The 20127-nt window shown below is 36.5% G+C and overlaps 1 protein-coding gene across 1 annotated transcript in view; it reads right to left on the bottom strand.

The window, feature by feature from the left end:
- Positions 1-3342: 3342 nt before the first annotated feature.
- Positions 3343-20127, bottom strand: part of LOC144472004 (uncharacterized) — a 157191-nt gene continuing 140406 nt past the window's right edge. Inside the window, exons 6-9 of the mRNA XM_078184635.1 lie at positions 12905-13128; positions 9370-10549; positions 6821-7288; positions 3343-5063 (exon numbers count right to left, since the gene is read on the bottom strand). Coding sequence (XP_078040761.1) covers positions 4464-5063; positions 6821-7288; positions 9370-10549; positions 12905-13128 — 2472 coding nt within the window. The 3' untranslated portion in view covers positions 3343-4463. The remainder of the gene's footprint in view (positions 5064-6820; positions 7289-9369; positions 10550-12904; positions 13129-20127) is intronic.

Raw genomic sequence — 20127 nt, forward strand, 5'->3', positions numbered from 1 at the left:
GTGTATATATACATATTTCCGAAAAATTATGTTATCGATTACTTTATAGGATCGAATATCCTGTCTGCGACGATTGTGGGGCATCTTTCCAGTAATGTGAAAACGATTGGGACAGAGGAGGGGGGAGAGAAACCAAGAATCGCGCAATTTTCAGAATTTCGTGTAGCATTGGAAAATCGTTTAGTCGAATTTTGATTGTTGTAAAATTAAAACTACTCGCTCGTAAGTTTGCGCGTACAATAATGCACGCTCATGCGTATGAATATATCATTTTGTATAAATAAATTTAAAATCGTTTCAATCTTATTAATGAAAATTTCAATGGATGCTAGATCTAATATAGATCTGCGTCTTCTTCTATAAACAATAAAGCTTTGCGATAATTAAGTTCTAGTTGCATGAAAGAATCAATTGTATCTGGTAAATTGAATAAATGTCTCATTAATGTCTGCTATGGAATGAAAATGAAAACTTTTAATTTTACATATTCAAAGTATAATATCCTCTTAGGCACCTGTGATTATTTACAATTGAAGGGCTGCATAATTCAAGTGAAATTCATCGAATCGAAAGTTATTCGTTCACGGAAAATGGATTTAATATTTAATAAACATTGTAATTGAAAAGTGAAGCACTTAGGAGCATCTAAATATTTAAAAAAACTGTAGTAAATTCTATTGAATGTTAATCTTGAAGGAAAGCGTTATCAACGTGATTACAATGAAATAAATAATGTTCATTTAAAGAGGATAACTATACTTAGCCACTTATTGTGCTTGTTAGATGACAAATTCAAATTAATCATTTGTCCTGATTGAAATTATAATTGTATCGTTTGCGCGTGGACAGGAAAAATTGAGCCGGAACTCGGGTAGTTTATGGTAGCAACAATTAAATGGGAACGAGTATACTTGTCATAATTCTTCGTAACGTAAAGTGTAAGGGTGAAACGTTCAACCATAACACAGTTACACTTTTATCTTTTTCTTGCTTCGAAAGTCGTTTGATCGTGAGAAAATTAGTTTATGGAGAAACAACTTCGACTTAGATTATCTTTACACCATGATCGAGACATTGCGAATTCAAGCGCTAAGAATTTGGAAACCATAAATGATACTAAGACTTTTAATGTCGAGGAAGAACAACGTTAGTCGACGAAACATTCTTCCTCGAACAGAAACGGGTGTATTGTCAAAAAATTTTGATATATCAAATCTAAACTCTATACCGAAATTTGTTCATCACATTTAGTTCTTCAAGACGATCTTTTCGGAACGGGTGTCATTTGTTTCTTGGCATAATCGTTAGAATTATTATTCAAAATGTTTGCTCGAATCAAGATAAAAGTTCTAATTGTTAATCGAACACTTGGAGCACGTTCATTGTCAGGTGAAATTTTCTTTGGTAATGGCTTGTAAACAATCGAATAACATTTAGCCCAATGTACTATCATTATTAACTATTGTATTATTAACTGGTTAATTTGTTAATTCCACAGATTATTCTAAAACATTTGATATGTTGCTCCAAATTTCGTTTCCCGTCGTCCGAAATTTGCTATAGTTCTTGAATACGCGATGTGATAGAGAAAATCCGATGTCGGATTCGGATTCAATATACCAAAATTAAAATGGTCGATTTGCGTTCAGTTTCATAGGGTGGAGAACGTATCGTGTTAGTCAAGCAATGCGGCTGGAACAATGTATCTGGTGCAAAATATTTGTAGTTTATTTTATACAGGCAATATTTCGTGAGGTAATGTCATTCTCATAGGATGTCTCATAATTTGTAATATAGCGGAAAAACGTCTGATTTACCATTCAGAAATAAGTCAGAAATAAATCATTTTAACAATGGAGAAGTCCATAAAAAATATATTGTACTTTCAGTTTTATCCTCGATCGATTTAGTAACATAAAACATTTGTAATTTCTGGTTGAAATAGTGAATAAATATTTTACAGGTAACTTATTACATTATATAGTAATATTACTATATTATATAATATAGTAATTGCTTTTGTATACTACATAATTATTTATAAACATATTTTTCACTCAAGTGGAAAAGAAACAACGAGAATGAATGAACTAGCTATAGAAAAATATAACAATTGAAATATTGAAATAAAGTCGATCTTTTTAATCTCTGTGTTCTAGCATCCTGCGTTGTTATTTAACGATTTCCATTAATTTTCGTTCGTGTTTCAATATGATATCTTTAAAAGAGTTAAGCGACAAATATTTATTAAATAGTTCGTGTCTTGCTATTTAACGAGAGATTTCGTTCTGCACGTTTTTGGCTTATTCGCGCCGAAAGAGAGTCACTATTAATCGTAAGTTCGTAAGTGTTAAAAATGTAAATTGATACAGTTTGGTGATTTGCGAAATAATTTTATTACATAATTGCCAAATAAAACGTATCGATAAACGAAACTTTAGATCGGAAACAGGACAGTGTATATTTTTGGGATTGCATTAAAGAGATGCAACGTTAAAACGATATGTCGTTAAGGACAATTTATATTTCATTAATAACATTAACGAGTAGCCCAGTGTTTCATTTCTCAACGAACAGATCAAATCTTCGTATTATTTTTATAAGCTTTCAAATACTGGACTGGACTGATATTTTGAATCCTTTCGAAAATTAATTTGTACTTTCTTTTTAATGTAGGTATTGATTTTTTTAAATTGCATTAACATGGAGAAAAGATACTTCTCTGCTATTTTTAAAGAGAGACGCACAGATTAATCAACAAATTCTACTCTACCTTATTTCTGAATAAAAAAATCACACTATTTTCAGATATATTAACAATCATGAGACACTGTGTACAGTAGGGTGGATCTTATTCGTCAATCATCAAATTTTTGTTGACACCCTCTAGAATCACGGCGCACTGACTGAGAAAATAATATATGTAAAATTTAATATTTTTGTGATTTTCAAGTTTTAAACATTCAAATTTTCTCAACATTTTCGTTGGAAGTCTCTTTACTATGTTGAATAATACCATCAATAAGAAATTTTGTCATCTATTCCATAGATAACAATTTAGCCTGTCATTGTTTAAAATTCGAAATGTATATTCTTCTCAATTAATATGCAATGTTCTCTTGCTTTATTTTTATAAATGTATATTTCTGACACTTTCCGCAATATTCTATATTTGTGCATTTAACATCAATAATACTAAACAAATTAAGCGAAAAGTGCTTCAATGAAAGAGTAATAAAGTAAAAATAAAATAAAATAAAAATGTATATATAATAATGTTATAATACAGGTGCATTCCCATTGTCTAATTAATTACAAAATTTCACACAGACTATTTTCTCACCCGATAGAATTTTAAACGGTGTCCGAGAAAAAATTTCAAGATCAATTTTGCGTCAATTGTTGCTAAGGTCCAGCCTAGTGTACAGTCGCGAGGTTATCGGGTACTTTTAAGTTTGATTGAACTATCTCGGGGATGTTATCGATCTATTTCTTGGATCCTTTGAGAGGACGCCCAATAAAAAATTCCCAACAGAATACAAGAAAAATAAAGCGATAACTTATCGACTGAAATATAGATTTTGGCGCGTGAATATTTACTGTTCGAATCAACGTAACGAGAATGTACAATTACCGACGACGGTAATGTCGTGCAGCATTCAGAAAGAGTTTGCGTTACCGTCCGTCATTAACGATATTTTGAAAGGATTTGTAATGCATTTAATTTTATTCAAGTCTTTAATAATGGATATGAATATCTAAATATGTGTAAGTTTAAATCACTAAACCTTAAAAATATTCGAAAAGAAAAGATCATCGTGTCTCTTTACTCGCTAGTTACATTACCAGAGTACGTGTACGCATTCTACTTTAATCTCACAAAATTATACAAGTCCCTTTAAGTAAGAAAATCAATCGGACGACAACCAACGAACGAGAAACGTGAATTCTCGACGTGAACGGAAAGGTGACGGAACTGAACGGCGAACACGTCGACGAACATGAGAAAGAACCGAAACACACGCGCGCGAGGTCGTCTCTTCGTGAAGAAAGGAGAACGAACGTAGATGAGTGAAAGAAAGTGCAATGGGGTCGGCAGTCGAAAGCTCGCCAGGGAAGGTCCTTAAGAAAAAAAAAGCGTTAGATTAACACACACACACGCGCGCGGAGAGGGTGCGAATAAACCGTAAATTACATTATAGGTTCTTACAGGCGTAAAACTTATAGTCGACATAGATGGCCAGGACGATATAAATGGAACGATCTTTTTTTTCCGACTAGAGTTTTTAAGATTACATCATAGTCTCGCTACAACTGGTCAAACTATCAAAGTCTAATTGTAAATAAGGGCAATCTTTGTCGCAAAAAGTCGCGGTGCCGGCGGTGGCCGGGCCGTTACACCAGCCCTTGGGATGCAACGTGTTCGTGAGGTAACATAGCACGTCTAGGATCTCGTTAATGCGCTAGGAACCCGGGCTGCTGTTTTCGGTGCTCCTCCGTCTCGCCTCGAGTTCCTGTGCGAGCATCGTCACCTCCCAATTATTGTTACCACCCTCGTGCGACTCCTCCTCGTCGTCGTCCTCGTCGTTCCCGCTGTCGCTTCTGTCCGCTCTATCGTCGAGCTCGTCCTCCGATCTGCTGCTGTCGCTGTTCGATTCGAGATCGATCGCCACCTCGCCCTTCCACAGGGCGTGCGGCATGATCGAGCTCGGCAGCTCCTGCAGTTCCAAGGTCTCCTCCTCGGAGTGCTCCTCCCACGATCGTCTGTTCTGCGAGGACGACTCCGCGCAGTGCGACGAACGCGTGTAATGCGAACGGGCGGTCAGCACGGTGTCCACCGAGCCGTCCCTCATGAAAGGATGATCCTCGCGGTCGTCGTCCAAATCCTCCTCGAGAGAGGCGTCGTGCTCGGTGCTGTCCCCCAGCGACTCGTCCGCGTTCTGCGACTCCCTCTGCTCCAACTCTTGTATACGAGCCTGGAGCTGGGATATTATCTCGTCCCGCTTTCGAATCTCTAGCTCTAACGACGTGAACTGCCGTCCGAATTTCGTCTGTATGTCCTCCTGGAATTTTGTTCGTAGACAGAGATTAATAGATGCGTCGTCAAAAATACCGGTCGCCGATAAAACGCTTTAAGACTCGGTTTCTGCGTGTGCACCAATTTAAAAGTCGTCTAATTAAATATAATACTTTTGCGAATGCTGTCTCACGCGCGAGTTCTAATTCCTCGGTTATTTCTATTGGATTTTGTATTCAATCTTTGGGCATATGACGTATAAATATGAAAACGGGAGAATGCGCAAGCTTTATCCTAAATGTACTAAAATCTGACACTGTAACCTCGAAGTTACAAAACTGTATCATCGAAAGCAGTAACAAATCGAAAATTGAAATGCAAATAGCTTGTTATTGATATACCAACCCGGAGTTATTATGTCCACTACTTTTAGCTTGATAATCACTGACAAAAGCACAAATAATCAAATTGGATGAAATGGTTTCGCGTAGTTTTATCGCCGACAGTTTGCACAGCATTTATTTTGTTATTTCAGGTTGACGAGTCTAGCGATGGTAATGAATACTAATATAGGTTGTGTTGGCAACTTCATAGCGTTAAGATTTATGCGCCATCTCATGAAAAAAGCTATAATTATTTTGTAAAATGTCGATAAATTAAAATGCGACCTGAAAGTTACACCCGGGCCCATAGAAGGTCAAAGCAACGATAATTTAGCGTCGTATCGCCGACGTTTCCATGCAGATACGGCGTCGTCCGTATGACGGATCGCGCTTTACATCGCGTAAAAGAACAGTCCACGGATAACTTGTCGTTTCGGCAACCGAAAACCGAATTTGCATTGCGACCAACGAAACTTTTCTCAAGGGGAAAATTCCAAGTTTTCGCGAGAAGTCCGCGGATAAACTCGAAGTTCTCGCGCGCGCATTAACGCATAGTTTCATCTTCGACGGATGTGTCCGGCGCAATTTGCTTGCGAACTTTCGTAATATTCTCGAGTGGAAGAATACGTTCGGGGGGTCGGAGACGAAAATTTACAACTTCCAAAGAGGTCCGACCGTTCCACTGTACCCCCCCTCCGTTCATGCTACATTCTTTTTTACTGCTGCCGAGGAAAGGCGACGACTGTCGACCAATTTTCTCCCGTGAAATTTCGAGGAAACAATTACCGTAACAGTGGTCCTAAGGATTGATTTAGTATAATAGTATCGGTTAAAGTTAAAGTATTTAAATTGCCATTTATAATTTATTTATTCCTGAAGCATTCTACGTATTATTTGTTCTCAATTATCACACTAACCTAAAAGATAGGTTAAACTACAATACAGTTGCATTAAAAAGTTCAGAGTGCTCTCTGTATAGTTTATCAATTATAATTAAATTGAAGATTTGGAGTATTTATCAGTGAATTTTCTATTAATAATTCCTCTCTATAATTTTCTAATTTAAACAGCTATTATTTTATTATTATATCATATATAATATTTTTTTATTATATGTAATAACTTTATTATTATATCTATTTCTACAGTATCGAGACGAATTCAACGACCTATTTTACTGTAACATTGAAACAACGCTAAAACAATTTCAAGAATAATTCCTGCAGTTGATCTAGAAGTCGAGGAGTAAAGAAGTTTAAGAGTAGTCGAGTCGTGTCCTAAGGTTCGGTATTTTTCTGTTAATTATTTCAGTCTATAATTTTCTAATTTAAATAATCCAATTATTTAAAGTTAAAGAGCCCACCGCCGGACCCTCGCGTGCAGTTAAAACCATTTTCGAGAAACAGTGAAAGAAACTCACCAGCCGACCCTTAATGACCTCTCTGATACCAGACACTAGCTCCCCAATGTATTCCTCTTCTCGTGGTCGGGATACCACTTGCAGGATACCTCCGCTGCCCAAAGGACGGAAACTGAGTTTATTGGGCGGTGGCAGTGAGGCCTGCTCCTGGGTATCCGGCAACTGAGACCCAAGCGGATAATTTGCTGGAATCTGCTCGGACGGTGGACTCTGCAGCGTATACTTGTTAAATGTCACACTCTTCGAGAGTTTCGAATGCCTCGCAGCGTATCCCTCGATGGTCTGCGCTCTCATTAATTTCCTTAATTCGGCAGTGGCCGCCTCCCGGTCCGGCGTACTCGTCGCCGATGTGTCGGAGCTGCCCGTTCTACTGCCAGCCGACAGCTTCTTCAGTATGCTCTTCAAATTCCGCCTCTCCAACGTTTCGTTCTCCGGCGACAATGGATCCGTCGGCGATGATCGTCGATGCTGAAACAATATCGTTTCAACGTAAGCGCGTTCATTGTCTATCGTTCGTGTTGAATATTTTTGTTATTCAGACGTCGATTCTGCTGGAATAAAACGAATTGTTTGCTCGAATTTTTTCCGCGCCGGTTGCGCTTTGTAATGCGCGCCAAATAATCTCGCAACCGGCGCTGCGATGAATAGAGCGCGGATTTTCGTGCGAAATGTGAAAGTTCTCTGTAACAGTTACGAGCTACACAAGCGTTCGGTAGAAAGTTTGAGTATACCTTTTAACCCTTTTCGATCGCAGTTATTTTGATTGTAGAATGCAGTTTTTCTAACTTTCAGTACTTTCATTTCACAGTGACGTAAATAATTATAGACTTGAAATAACTTCTACCGTTTTAGTGATATTTAAACAGAAATTCGACGAAGCTATTTATATATTTATATTTGAGTTGAATCTATAATTATGTACACCACTGTATATAACACTGTGCATTTCAAACTGAGTCTTTTGTAATTCATAAAACAGTTATACTTTTAATAGTGTTCTTAAATATTAATAAATTTGATAATGTACAAATTATTTTGGTATTTTGTACAAATTATTAAAAACTTTTGAGTGGTGCCTCGGAGTCGCCGCTCAAGTGTAAAGGGTTAACATGGAATAACCCTTTTAAAAATTGAACCGAGCACCAAAGGCACCGTAACATGATTTATTAGCTGGTATATATCAACGGCTTCAAAAGCGTTATTTAGCGTTAATAATAACTTTTACTATCGCTGTAGACGACAGTTTTATTTCAGCAACTATTACGGATAAATTCCTCATTAGATTTATTAGCGTGAGCGCTTAAATCTGGGTTGCTCGTATTTCATGCGGAAACAGTATCTACCCCTCGAATTACCGAACTTCCTCGTTCAGCACCGGCTACATCGGTGAAAAGCGCATCCGAGATTAGTTAGATGTTTACGAGTTGTAATTGTGGCCTCGTGCAATACTATGCGATAAATTATCTGCAATCGAATTTGTATTTCAATGTTAATCGACGTTCTCATTGCGAATAATGCCAGGTTATAGCGTTATATTTGTTCTCGCGCTTTGAACAGCGCGCGGAACCGTTTCCAAATTAACAATGCGTTCTTGTTACCTGCAATTAAAGGAATTTACTTTTTGATGAAAATAATTCAGTGGTTGCAGAACGCGCGCATATGTGTTTGCTTATGCTGGGTCAGAGAACCCGTTTTGAATTGCAAATTCCTTTTTACGCAAACATGAAAAGGCATTTAAATTTTTCTTTGTATATCAACTATTTAAATAACAAAACGTCGATGTTCTCGTCTTTCTTAAAGAGTATGTTCTGTTGTATAATATCTTACTTTTTATTTATTTATAAAACAAACTCCCGGAGTGTGTACGAAAAAAATGTATTTGTATGACAATTTATTTTCTAAATTTTATTTATTACTAACTTAGTCTGTGTTATTTGGTACTAATTAGCAATTGATTTGAAAATAATTTTCGAGGCAGTGCTTATAAATTATAGTGCTTCTAGCTTTTCCTTGACGAAACACACGATGATTTTAATCTAACCGAGTGTGTGAAATTACTAAAATTACTAAAAATGACTAAATTTTATCTAAGTGTGTCAAGGTGGTGATTTCGCAGTATGAGATTAAATTCTATCGCCATTACCTTACAGTAAAATAAACTAAAACCTTCTACTTAAACATTCTACCTTGCTTCAGAGGAAACCCTAAGCGGTGCTTTCTCACAAGGTAAAATAAAGATTTTATTAACAAGAGTTACACGTACACGCTGAAATAAAGATTTCACTTTATTAGGCCGTAAACACAGGTTGATAAGCCAGTAACTCGTCTACCGAACGAGATGAGTTTACTTTTAAGCAGCGACGACTCTCATTACAGCGTCAAACATCGTTTTACCGAGCAATCCTTTCTTCGCCACGTGACAAGCAGTTCCGCGTTAAACTCGACAGCGCAACTAGTAAGTAATCGTTACTAGATAGCGATCGTGATCCACGTTTCTTTTCACGATCGACAAACGGTCCGAAAGCATCCCCAAACTTTCACGCACGTACCTGATTCAGTTTCTTCAATTTCCTCGCGTACTCGATGGCGCATGCCTCCGAGTGGCTCCTCGTCAAGTTACCGTCAAACTCGATCTCGGCGTTTTCGCCGCAATCGAGGCTTGAACTTCGAACGGCTTTCTCGAGCTCGGCCAGCTTCTGCCTCTCGTTGAGTATCTTAAGCTTCTTGACGAACGGCAAGCCGCAGTATTCGGGCGACAGATCGTCGACGGACGCGTACATCTTGGTCTGCTGCCTGAGGTGCACCAGGCTCTGCCTGATCTGCATCCTCTTCGACGGCGGGCTCCTCTGCGGCGAGTTCTCTTTGTTCGTCAGCGAGGCGTCCTTCAGCATGGCCCACGTCTTCTTCGCGTTCGAGCCGTTCGCCTTCTCCGCGTTCAGCGTGGCCACAGTTTTCTTCGCCTGATCGACGGACGCCTGCTTCGACAACTGTTTCTGCAACGGTTTCTGGGGCTGCTTGGTCGCCGGCTTCGGCGACGGCTCCTGCGTTTCCTCGGGTATCGCGTTCTTAGGCAGCAACGGCTCTTTGGTTGGCGCCTCTTTGTCCGCTTGCGCCTCTTGCTCGTTCTTCGCCTTCAGTAACAGTATTCTCTGGAGGAACGGCAAGTTCGGGTTCATCGGGTTCTGCGCCTCCGCCGTCGGAGGGTGCGGCTGCTCCACCGGCTGCGACTGCGTCTCCATCAGGTTGCGGCGCTCCTCGCGCTCCTCTTTTTCTTTCAGCAATCTCAATCTGGAGATCAGAGGCAGGCCAGCACCGAGCGGCGACACAGGCGGCGGTTCGTGGACCGGCTCGCCGGTTGCCTCTTGACAGTCGTCGATCTTCTGCTGCCGCTTCAGGGTGGGCGCTTTCGGCGTCAACGGTTGAAGCTCCAGACTCTCCTCGGGCCTGGTGTTTCTGCGACTCTTCCGTAAGACGTTTTTCAGACCCTTCACGTCGCTCTTCAGCTTGTCGACTATTCGTTTCCCGGTGCTGTTGTCCGAGGAGTCGTGGCCCGGTGACGTCGGCTGCCGCGACGCTCTCGCTACTTTCTGCGCCTCCATCAGCCGTTTCCTGCCGAGATTCTGCAGGATCTCCTGCGCCTCCGGGTAGTCCTTCATCGCCGCCAGCACGTCCTCGCGAGACAAACTGAACAGCTCCGAGTAGCCCACTGATCGGACGTCGGCTGTGCGTCTGAAATTTCAAGTTCGTTTTCGATGTTTCATTTATTTTTAACGTGTTAAACGTGGTAAAATATATTAGGTCTAATTCTGAAAATTATGAAAATTCTATCTGTTCTTGTTAGGTTGGAAACTATGAATTATATGTATTATAATTATAAAACGAAAGAAGCTGCAAAGATTGACAAAAATTAAAATTATTAATTTTTAAAATTATTATAATTATTAATAGTACTATAGATCATAGGAAAAATTATATACTCCTCGTTTTTCTCTCCCTTTGACATTATTATAATTATGAAACGACAGAAGCTTGCAAAGATTGAGAAAATTCTACAAGCAAATCTTCTCCACATCGTTATTGTAACATTCTCATATATGTTTACGTTTGTATCGCACGTTTCCCTGAATTGCACCGACATCTGCATGCATGCACGCATCAAATATGATAGTTGCAGAAGTTGTATGCAAAACGTTGGCAGAACTTTTCATTCGATCATTCCGCTAGGGAAGAAAATACCGGACCGGAATAACAAATATTTTCAAAGTTTTTCCATTTGTCACCTGTACAGTATGCGTTTTATGTACCGGATACGGATACTACGAGCCTCGTACGGTGCTCCATATATTCTTTTTTATAGAGAAAAATTCACGCAATAAGGACGGCGAATCGATGAGCTGAGGAACAATAACGTTGGAATTATGGGATGCATAAGAATAGCTTGTTTCGTATATTAGAATTGTTATGATAAAACAAAATGATTATTTTTAAATCGTGTTTAATTTCTATACATGTGTATAATATTTAGAAAACATTTAGAAAGATTTAATCTTTTATTATCTGCGAATTATTTGCAAATTACTGAAAGTGTTAATAAAATAAAATGTTACTCGATTTGTAATCTGTTAAATTATACAAATGTTAAATAAAGGTTACCAATTAGTATTTCATGTAATTATTTATCATATATAGGCAGAATTTAATAAAAAAATCCTACAAGTAGTATAAAATATTACAGAATAATACAAAGCGATACAGAATTATAGAAAATAATAGAAAAATAGACTTTTCGAATGTTTTTTGTTAGATATAAATATTTTTATATTAATATTTTGCAGTACATAACGGGATGCAAGGAACAAATCCACATTTTGTTTAGTTTCTCGGTTGCCGTAAGAATTGTGGTACGCTTTACACCGAACCCATTGCATTTTTATTGCCCGATGGTTATTGTTTTTGTTGGACAAGACAAACATTTGCATTCTCTCTTGAGGCACTACCAAACGCGATCTGCAATTCAAATTTAACGTCGCGCGATTTTTCATCTTTCTTTCTAAAGAAACAAAACGAGTCGAATTGTTCGTATTCTGCACTGAAAATACGTGTTCGCAGCAACGCGCTACTACTTCGAAACGTAGGTACTGCTATGTACAGTATAAATAAGTAATCTTATCAATATTATCTAGTTATTTGCAAAGTATGTAGATATGTTTATAACAAGTCGATTTTTCGTTGCCGTAGATAATTATACAGTGCGTATATAGGTTAAACATGTACGTACACTCTGTTACTGTTCTAAGCTTTTTTCAGCACACATACTATACATTATCATGCGTTTTAACAATATCGTCTTGTTTCTTTTGTTTTATCATACTGTCATGTTATAATATAGTTTTTTTTATCAACGAGACAGTGAACTCTGGAAATTCTGAGACTATTCGAACACCTCGAACTTAAGATAATTCCAAGATAATCTGCAAGACGCCTGCAGTCACGCATTTCTGTGAGATTTTCTATCTTCTGTTTGAGAAGATATCTTTTTATATAGACGAAAAAGGGGAGATTAGATAAATTTTAATTTTACTTTCTTGCAAAAAAGATGCTTTGTTGTAAATATATTTTACTAAAGTTTTTCTTTAATCTACTCAGAATTTATAACAACTTCCCCTTAATAAAGATAGACAGTTTTTTAATACATTCTAATCTAAATAATTAATCAAATGAAATTTTTATCCTGGTTTTTATTTTAGACAGTACTGCTACCATAATAGCACGTCTAACGAACGATTTATTTTTATATTCGATTATTAATATCCCATGTAGTTATCAAATAAAATAAATAAGTATCTATGCATTATTTGAGGATTTAGAAAATATTTTTATCTTAGCTTTAAAATATTATATCTAATTAGAAAATATATCTACTTTATATTTTTCATTTTTTTATTCTTTTATTATATGTGTATTTTAGTTCGAAAACATTCTTATCTTAGTTTTCAGATTAATTTCATAATAGTGTTAAATATGCCTCTACAATTGTATGTAAAACACTGTTTAAGGAAAGTGCGAGCGTCTACAGTCACTTACTTATTTAATCCGTCCAGATTGAGTATGCCAATCTCCCCGAAAAAGTCCCCAGCTTTCATGGTAGTCAGCACGCGGCCAGTCTCGCTGATCACCTCCAAGATTCCGTCCGCTATTATGAACATTTCCCTGGCTACTTCGCCCTTTCGACATATCGAATCGCCAGGTGTGAATATGTACGCTTTCATTTTTAGGACGAGGTCGTGCAGGAACTCCGGCTGACATTCCTGAAAATAGAATAACACGTTGAGAAGAGGAGCTCGCGAACGGATTTTTCTTCCAGCATTCCCTCTGTGTTCTCTTCTTTCTCCCTGGTTTATTTGTAAATTCGCAACATTGTGCGAATGTGCAATTTGAAAATTACAAAGATTTCTTTGCGACGACGGAGTCGCGAGGGTAGAGTGCAAGGTTGTATGGTTCGTTAACGGATACCGAGAACAATTAGGTTAATTACACACAATCCTTTGGGGGAACACAGATATATAATATTTTATATAATATTTTACAATGTAATAACTTCTTATCTGATTGTATAACAAAAATCTATGTATTTTATTCGAAAATAAAGAAATAAAAAGAAATTCAAGTTATTCATTTTGTTGACTATTTTATAGAAGAAAACGCATAAAGTATATTGCGGTTAACAGTGCAATCCAGTTCAAAAACTAATTAACCATTATTAAGAACTGTTTGTTACGTATTCGTTTGATAATCGCTGGATTGTAAATATTATGCATATATAACAACATTATTGTATTATCTACAACTCGTTAAAATTAAAAAAAAATAAATAAATATTTTAGCAGCGTTTGTATTTTGCAATTAATGCAGATAATTTTCATTCTCGATAAAAATCCGCTTCTTATAATAGTTACAGTGAACAATGGCCAACGTGAGTTCATAAAATATAAAATTTGTTGTAACAAGCGTGTTGCAACGTTGGAAAAGATCGAGTTAACTTTCGAACGACCCCGAAACGAAGGCAACAGTGTATATCAATTAACCTAGAAAATGTTCAAGCGAATTTTCTAAAAATACACGCGATTTTGGATAGTCGCTGTTAAAATTGGAAAACCGAGGGCGTGTAATTGTTTACGATTGGCTGGGTTCACTGGTCGAGTTCCCTGACGAGAGGAGAATGAATGGGATTATTGAGGGGAGGCAACGCGGGACAGAGCACAGAGAAAATCCCCGCGCGTTTCCAAGGTCTTCAATTCGACCGAATTAGTAATTGTTATAAAATGTTAATCGCGGCCATTCTATTCGCGAACGTGTCACTCGTGCATTGCTTTGCAGATACCTCTCGCGTTAATATTAATAAATGTGGTATAAAATTTCTCATTTCGACGCGGAAGTGATTTAAATATGTCGCGAAAAGTATATTTAAATATTCTAAATACAATACTAAGATATTATAACATTTAAAGATTTTAACTTGAATAGTTATTATAATAATTGTCTACTTATATTTTTTGAAATAAGCACGAGACCTTTTATTAGAAATTATTGTGTCGTTCATAGACAAAATTTGTGTGTGAAAGACTAAATAAATAAATCGATGTTAAATATAAAAAAATTTCTTTTAATCACTATAACTAGATAACGAAATATTCAGACTATTTTATTGTTGACCAATTTCATGCAATCATCGTGCTTTGATTAACACATGAAAATTGTATGCATTAATTGCAATAAATAGAAATTAAATAGCAAGTTTTTTCCTTAATAATTCGAATAGATAAAAAATAATAAATTGTTATTGTTGAATGCTTTTTTAATCGTTCTATCATTGAAAATTCTAGCTACTTAATTTATGCATAAATGCGTCAAATCCGCAGTAATTAATGATTCGACGTAAATATCGCATTATTTCACTGGTACGGAGTTAATGGGTTAACCGGTGTGATCGCGTACGCAAAGTGCCTGGAATTAGTACCCTCTTATTGATTCCCTGATGACGACCTTGCGGCTTCTACACTCGCGAACGATATTGAGAGGAGGGTGCCCGCCTTGGTGCGTATTACCGGATGCTTGTCATCCGTCAGGGTCAGGGGCATAGAAAGGCATTCACTGCCTCGCTTGTTAGTCCCGCGATTTTTCACTCCCTTGGTAATCCGGCAAAGACACGTTTTTCGAACAAATGGGGTCGCCGGTTTTCAATCGACCACAATTCGCGGCGTGGAAATTGTTTAAATACTCCCTCGAGTAAAGTTCTTGCATCTCCAAGACTCTGACAAAGTTTTACAATTTATTGTACTATTTATTATGTTTTACAAGCAAAATAATTATTTGTAACAGATACTAACAGTAACATTATTCCATATAATTATTTATAAGATTTTCTGAAAAAAGTATTATCTAAAATATTAATTCTTATTTCAGTAAAAATATTTATATTACTATTTACTTTTGATTTGAAATGCACTCATTCTTTTGTATTCTAAGTGTTTAATATATTATGTAATATACGCAATATTAAAAAATTTCTGAAAATTGAGGTTAGGACCAGACTTAAAAATATTTATAAAAGTATTGGAAATAGTTAAAATACTTTTGTTAGTGTGAAATGATATTTGAAAATTTATTCCACGCCACCGATATGTTTTAATAATAATGATCTATTTCATAGCAATGAAAATTATTAATTAAAACTACTCCACCCTCCAACAGAATTTTTATTCTTCTTCTTCGAAACGAGCTTGTCACCGTTTCAAGTTTGAAATCCCCTAATTTCTAAAGCATCCCCCTTAGCTCAATGAGACAATAGCATTATTCCTTCAACGAACATTCTATGTACCTAATTAAAGGTCTCGCCTGTTGGGTTTACAATGCCTCAACAGCCTCTAGTTTGGTTCGTGACAGGCTCAATGAACATTTACTTTCTCCATTGTCAAAACAGCGGAATGTTAATGACAGCAGACGCTGTCGGCGCACCAAAAGTTACATCATCGCAAGTCCGATTGTCCATGGTGGTTCGCGAACACCGGACTCGTTTGCAACTGCACCCGTATTCTGAAGGTTCGTTAGTTTACAAACTTAATTGTTTGCATCTCGCGCTGTAACCGACAATGGATTAGCGCAGCAGAAACCCAATTGTTTCTGTTCGTCGAATCCTAACTGCTTACCAACCGAAAGCCTATCACTTTAGTCTCTACGCTTGCGTAGTAATATAGCGATATGACGAATTATTGTTGACGAGCATGAATCTCCCTGACATTTACGACGCGCCGTAAACGAAACTCCAATTAGTGTGTAATTTCAATGGATTCGCTCGGATGAAATACGAGAGAGCGTAACATAAACATGTTATTTTTATAATCACGGTAATAATCGAAGTAATTCAGTGTTTTGAAATCGCCATTTTTAATTTCCTTGGGCATAAAGATAATTACATCAGTGCCTGAAGATAATTACACTTTCCTTGACATTTTTATTAGTAGATACAGTGTGTATCTACTATACTATATTAGGTACATCATAGTACAGTACAATATAATATTTACCTATCATATAATACAGTATACTTCTACTGTTAATATTGTATTCACCTACTATATAATATAGTATACTGTCTACTACTGTATACTACTGTATAATATAGTAGTTACCTTCTATATTATAGCACGTAAAGTAAAATATAGTATAATATAGTATTTACCTACTATGTTATACTAGGTAAATTATAATAATACAGTATAATATAGTATTTACCAACTACATTATACTAGGTAAATTATGATACAGTATAGTATAGTATCTACCTATTATATAATATACTGTACTCTATACTACTGTTTAATATTGTATTTACCTACTATATAATAAAGTATACTGTCTACTACTGTATACTACTGTATAATATAGTATTTACCTTCTATATTATAGCACGTAAAGTAAAATATAGTATAATATAGTATTTACCTACTATGTTATACTAGGTAAATTCTAATAATACAGTATAATATAGTATTTACCTACTACATTATACTAGGTAACTTATAATACAGTATAGTATAGTATTTACCTATTATATAATATAGTATACTGTCTACTGTATGCTATAATATTTACTTACTATATCGTAGTACTTAAATACCAACTCTCTCCCATGCAATTGGCAACTGGTATTGTTTCGACAACACAATTTTTCATTCGCCGCGCCATAAAAGATAAAAGAGTCGCTAACACTTGGACGATTTAATTTTAAACAACCCAGCGTGTGTTTGCCGTCATGTTTGAATAATGAAAATGATCGAGGCGAAATGTTTACATAATTGTTGCGCGACCGTGCAGTCGGTGCTCGTTCGCGTTTCATATATGGAACACGATAAAACAAAGCCGGCGATTAAAAAATCTGAATTTTGTTTTTTATCCGACGCCTAAATTGAACGAAAACGAAGAGCGGAGAACGAAGGGAATAAAAAAAAAAAAACTGCAAAATCCATTGGGATTAAGGGGTGACGAGTGAAAGGTTAAGTGTCACACCCCGGCAGCGAAATTCCGTGAACAAATAAAATTATTTTCAAGAGGAAATCTCTTTCGTGTGCTCAACGGGGACTCCCTCTCCCCCCCCTCTCTCTCTCTCTCTCTCTCTCACCGTTGCGGTATTACAGCTTGATGAAGATTGGGGACTAAAGGAGATGTAAAATTTTCCCGTCGAAATCGAGTAGCTTTTCCGAAGCGTTCTCCTTACGCCGGCATGCGGCACTTTAATTTCACGATTCTTAGTTCAATTTTATTTCTTAAAATCGTTCTCCCTTTTTCAGACGATAATTGCTTTCAGTAATTTTGCGATGTTTCCATTAGTTTCTCATTTTTTAAATAACATAGTTTTATGAGATTTCCTCGCTCTATGCAATGCTAATTTAGTTCGCGACCAATCTACGAATGTCACGAATTTATGAGAAAAATTCGAGGAATCTAAAACATGCAGTTGCTATTATTTCTAAATTATTGAAATCGTTGAAGAACGGAATCAACGTTTGCGCAGCTCGCGTATCTCGCAATTAGCGCGGACGATTTTAATTTTGCGCAGAGATTCGCGGCATATTCATGGCTTCTTCATTTCTGATTCTTCCCACTCGTGGTTATGTCACGTACAGAGATTTTTCTAATCTTCCCCCGTTCGTGACCCGTGGCCTTTTCGAGAGCCGCGCGGGGCTACAAAGGATCCTTCGCTAAAATAAAAAACACAGTCGTATTTTCGAACTATTGTAACGGGTTATATTAGGTTAGTGCATATGAAATATTGGATTTTTAAATGAGTATATAAAACCGTATATCTTTTTTCAAAAGCCGATAAGATATGCAGTTTTATGCATATACTGTCCTAAACTTATTAGAAAATTAGAAAAAAGGTTTTTTCTATTATTTAAATACCTGCTTCATTATAATAAATATAAAAAGGAACATTCCTTATATCTTTTACTAAAATATTTAAACTCCTATTCTCTACGTGCTTTGGATTAGTAAACGAGCTTACGCTGCAGCACAGTGCTGACTGCATGTAATGAACATAACCTGCAAGGTAGGCCTAATCCACCTTGCTCGAATGTCTGTATATTTATTGATAACAGCGAAGGAACGAGAAAGAAGAAAATCGAACTAAAAGTAACAGCGAGAGAAAAAGAAATCAAGATGAAATAAGAAAGAGAAGAAAAATAAGGGAAAAGAAAGTGATAAGACAGGAAAAACTGGAAGAAGATGGCGGCCTTAAAAATGAAGGAAGAAAACTTTGAAAAAAGAAGGTTACAGAGGAAGTAACAGTAGGGGAACTGAAAGTTGGGAAGCTCGGTTAAATAAGACGTTGTAAAATTGTATAATAAAGGAGGAACATATTTTTTACAATAAATAATTTCCTATTTTAGGTTAGGTATTATTAGAAACAGTGATCAAACCATATGCTTGTAATAAAATGTAATAATAAATGTATTCCAGTAATAGATATGTTTATCCTAATAATTTAATAACAAAAGAATTTATAGCTTCGTTTTATATAAAATTGTCATTGTTCGAATACTTTAATTAGCAACATGTTTTCATGCTCTTATAAAAAGGATGACGACCACGCGACGCTTGCGACGGCAAGAACATTTTAGTTAGTATACCACATTCATCAAAACGAAACAATACGCAGAGCTCCGCATTATGCGGCATCAGTGGAACGTGCTCGTCGACGGTCTGGTTCTAGTTCTCAATCATATTACACGTGTACGTATATCGTTGCCATAGGGCGTACACGCAACCAGTTGTGAATAATTACTCGCTCTGACCTTGCAGCGATGATCAGCCGTTCCTCAGCGTTGTGAAAATTATGGGGTTACTTAGTTTCCATCCGGTTGACGTGCCAGTATTTATATATCGCTGAAAGCAAAGCGGGGAACTTTGGACCGCGAGCCACCTTACAAAACGGCGCAAGAAGATGAATGATCCGCGCGACGACTCTTGTAACAGGTACAAAGATCGAGCACGACTTTAAACGGTCCAAAATATATCTTGAAATATAGGATCACTTCTTTTCTGTTTCAAGGTGACTTTGTACTGTTTCAAGTTAACTTCGTACTGTTCCAATTTTATTGTAAGACCTCAGAGTTAACAATTATTTCATATTCGATTAACTGGATTTTTTACATTATTCGGTAATATATTAGTCAAAGCATGAATCCACTCTAATGGAACTTTGATAGACAACTGGAATCCAAAGGGGTCGCTAATTATCCCTTTTGCTATTAAGCAGATGCAACGTTAAATAAATAAATGAAAAAAAGCTGAGTGAAAAACAGATTAGAGATTGATATAAAAATCTCTCAAGGTAGATTCTACTTTTCGAGAATGATTTTTTCATCACCACAAATGTCACAAAATTACATTTGACGCTTCACAGCTTTTAGCTTGACACAAAAGGGACTTTTATCTTAATTAAAAGATTCTACCTGCGTTACCAAAAAAATAGTTGGTCATTAAAATCTAAAACAGTGCTATACGTAACAATAATAAATAATATATAATAACTCTAATAAAAAAGCGATATGATAATTAATTTATTTCGAGAGAAAATTGCGTACTATTACACATTAGCCTAATGATCTTTCCGTCTCGAGTTAATTAGCGAGCAGCGGTGGCGTCGGCGGTTTCGTAGTTAAGCCGTCACCGAAAATCACATGCGTCTGCGTATTGTTTCGTATCGGGAATTTAGTATTTGTGTATTATTAGAACGGAGGAGAGAG

This window comes from Augochlora pura, chromosome 7 (assembly GCF_028453695.1).
Source record: "Augochlora pura isolate Apur16 chromosome 7, APUR_v2.2.1, whole genome shotgun sequence".
In the NCBI taxonomy this organism is placed as follows: domain Eukaryota; kingdom Metazoa; phylum Arthropoda; class Insecta; order Hymenoptera; family Halictidae; genus Augochlora; species Augochlora pura.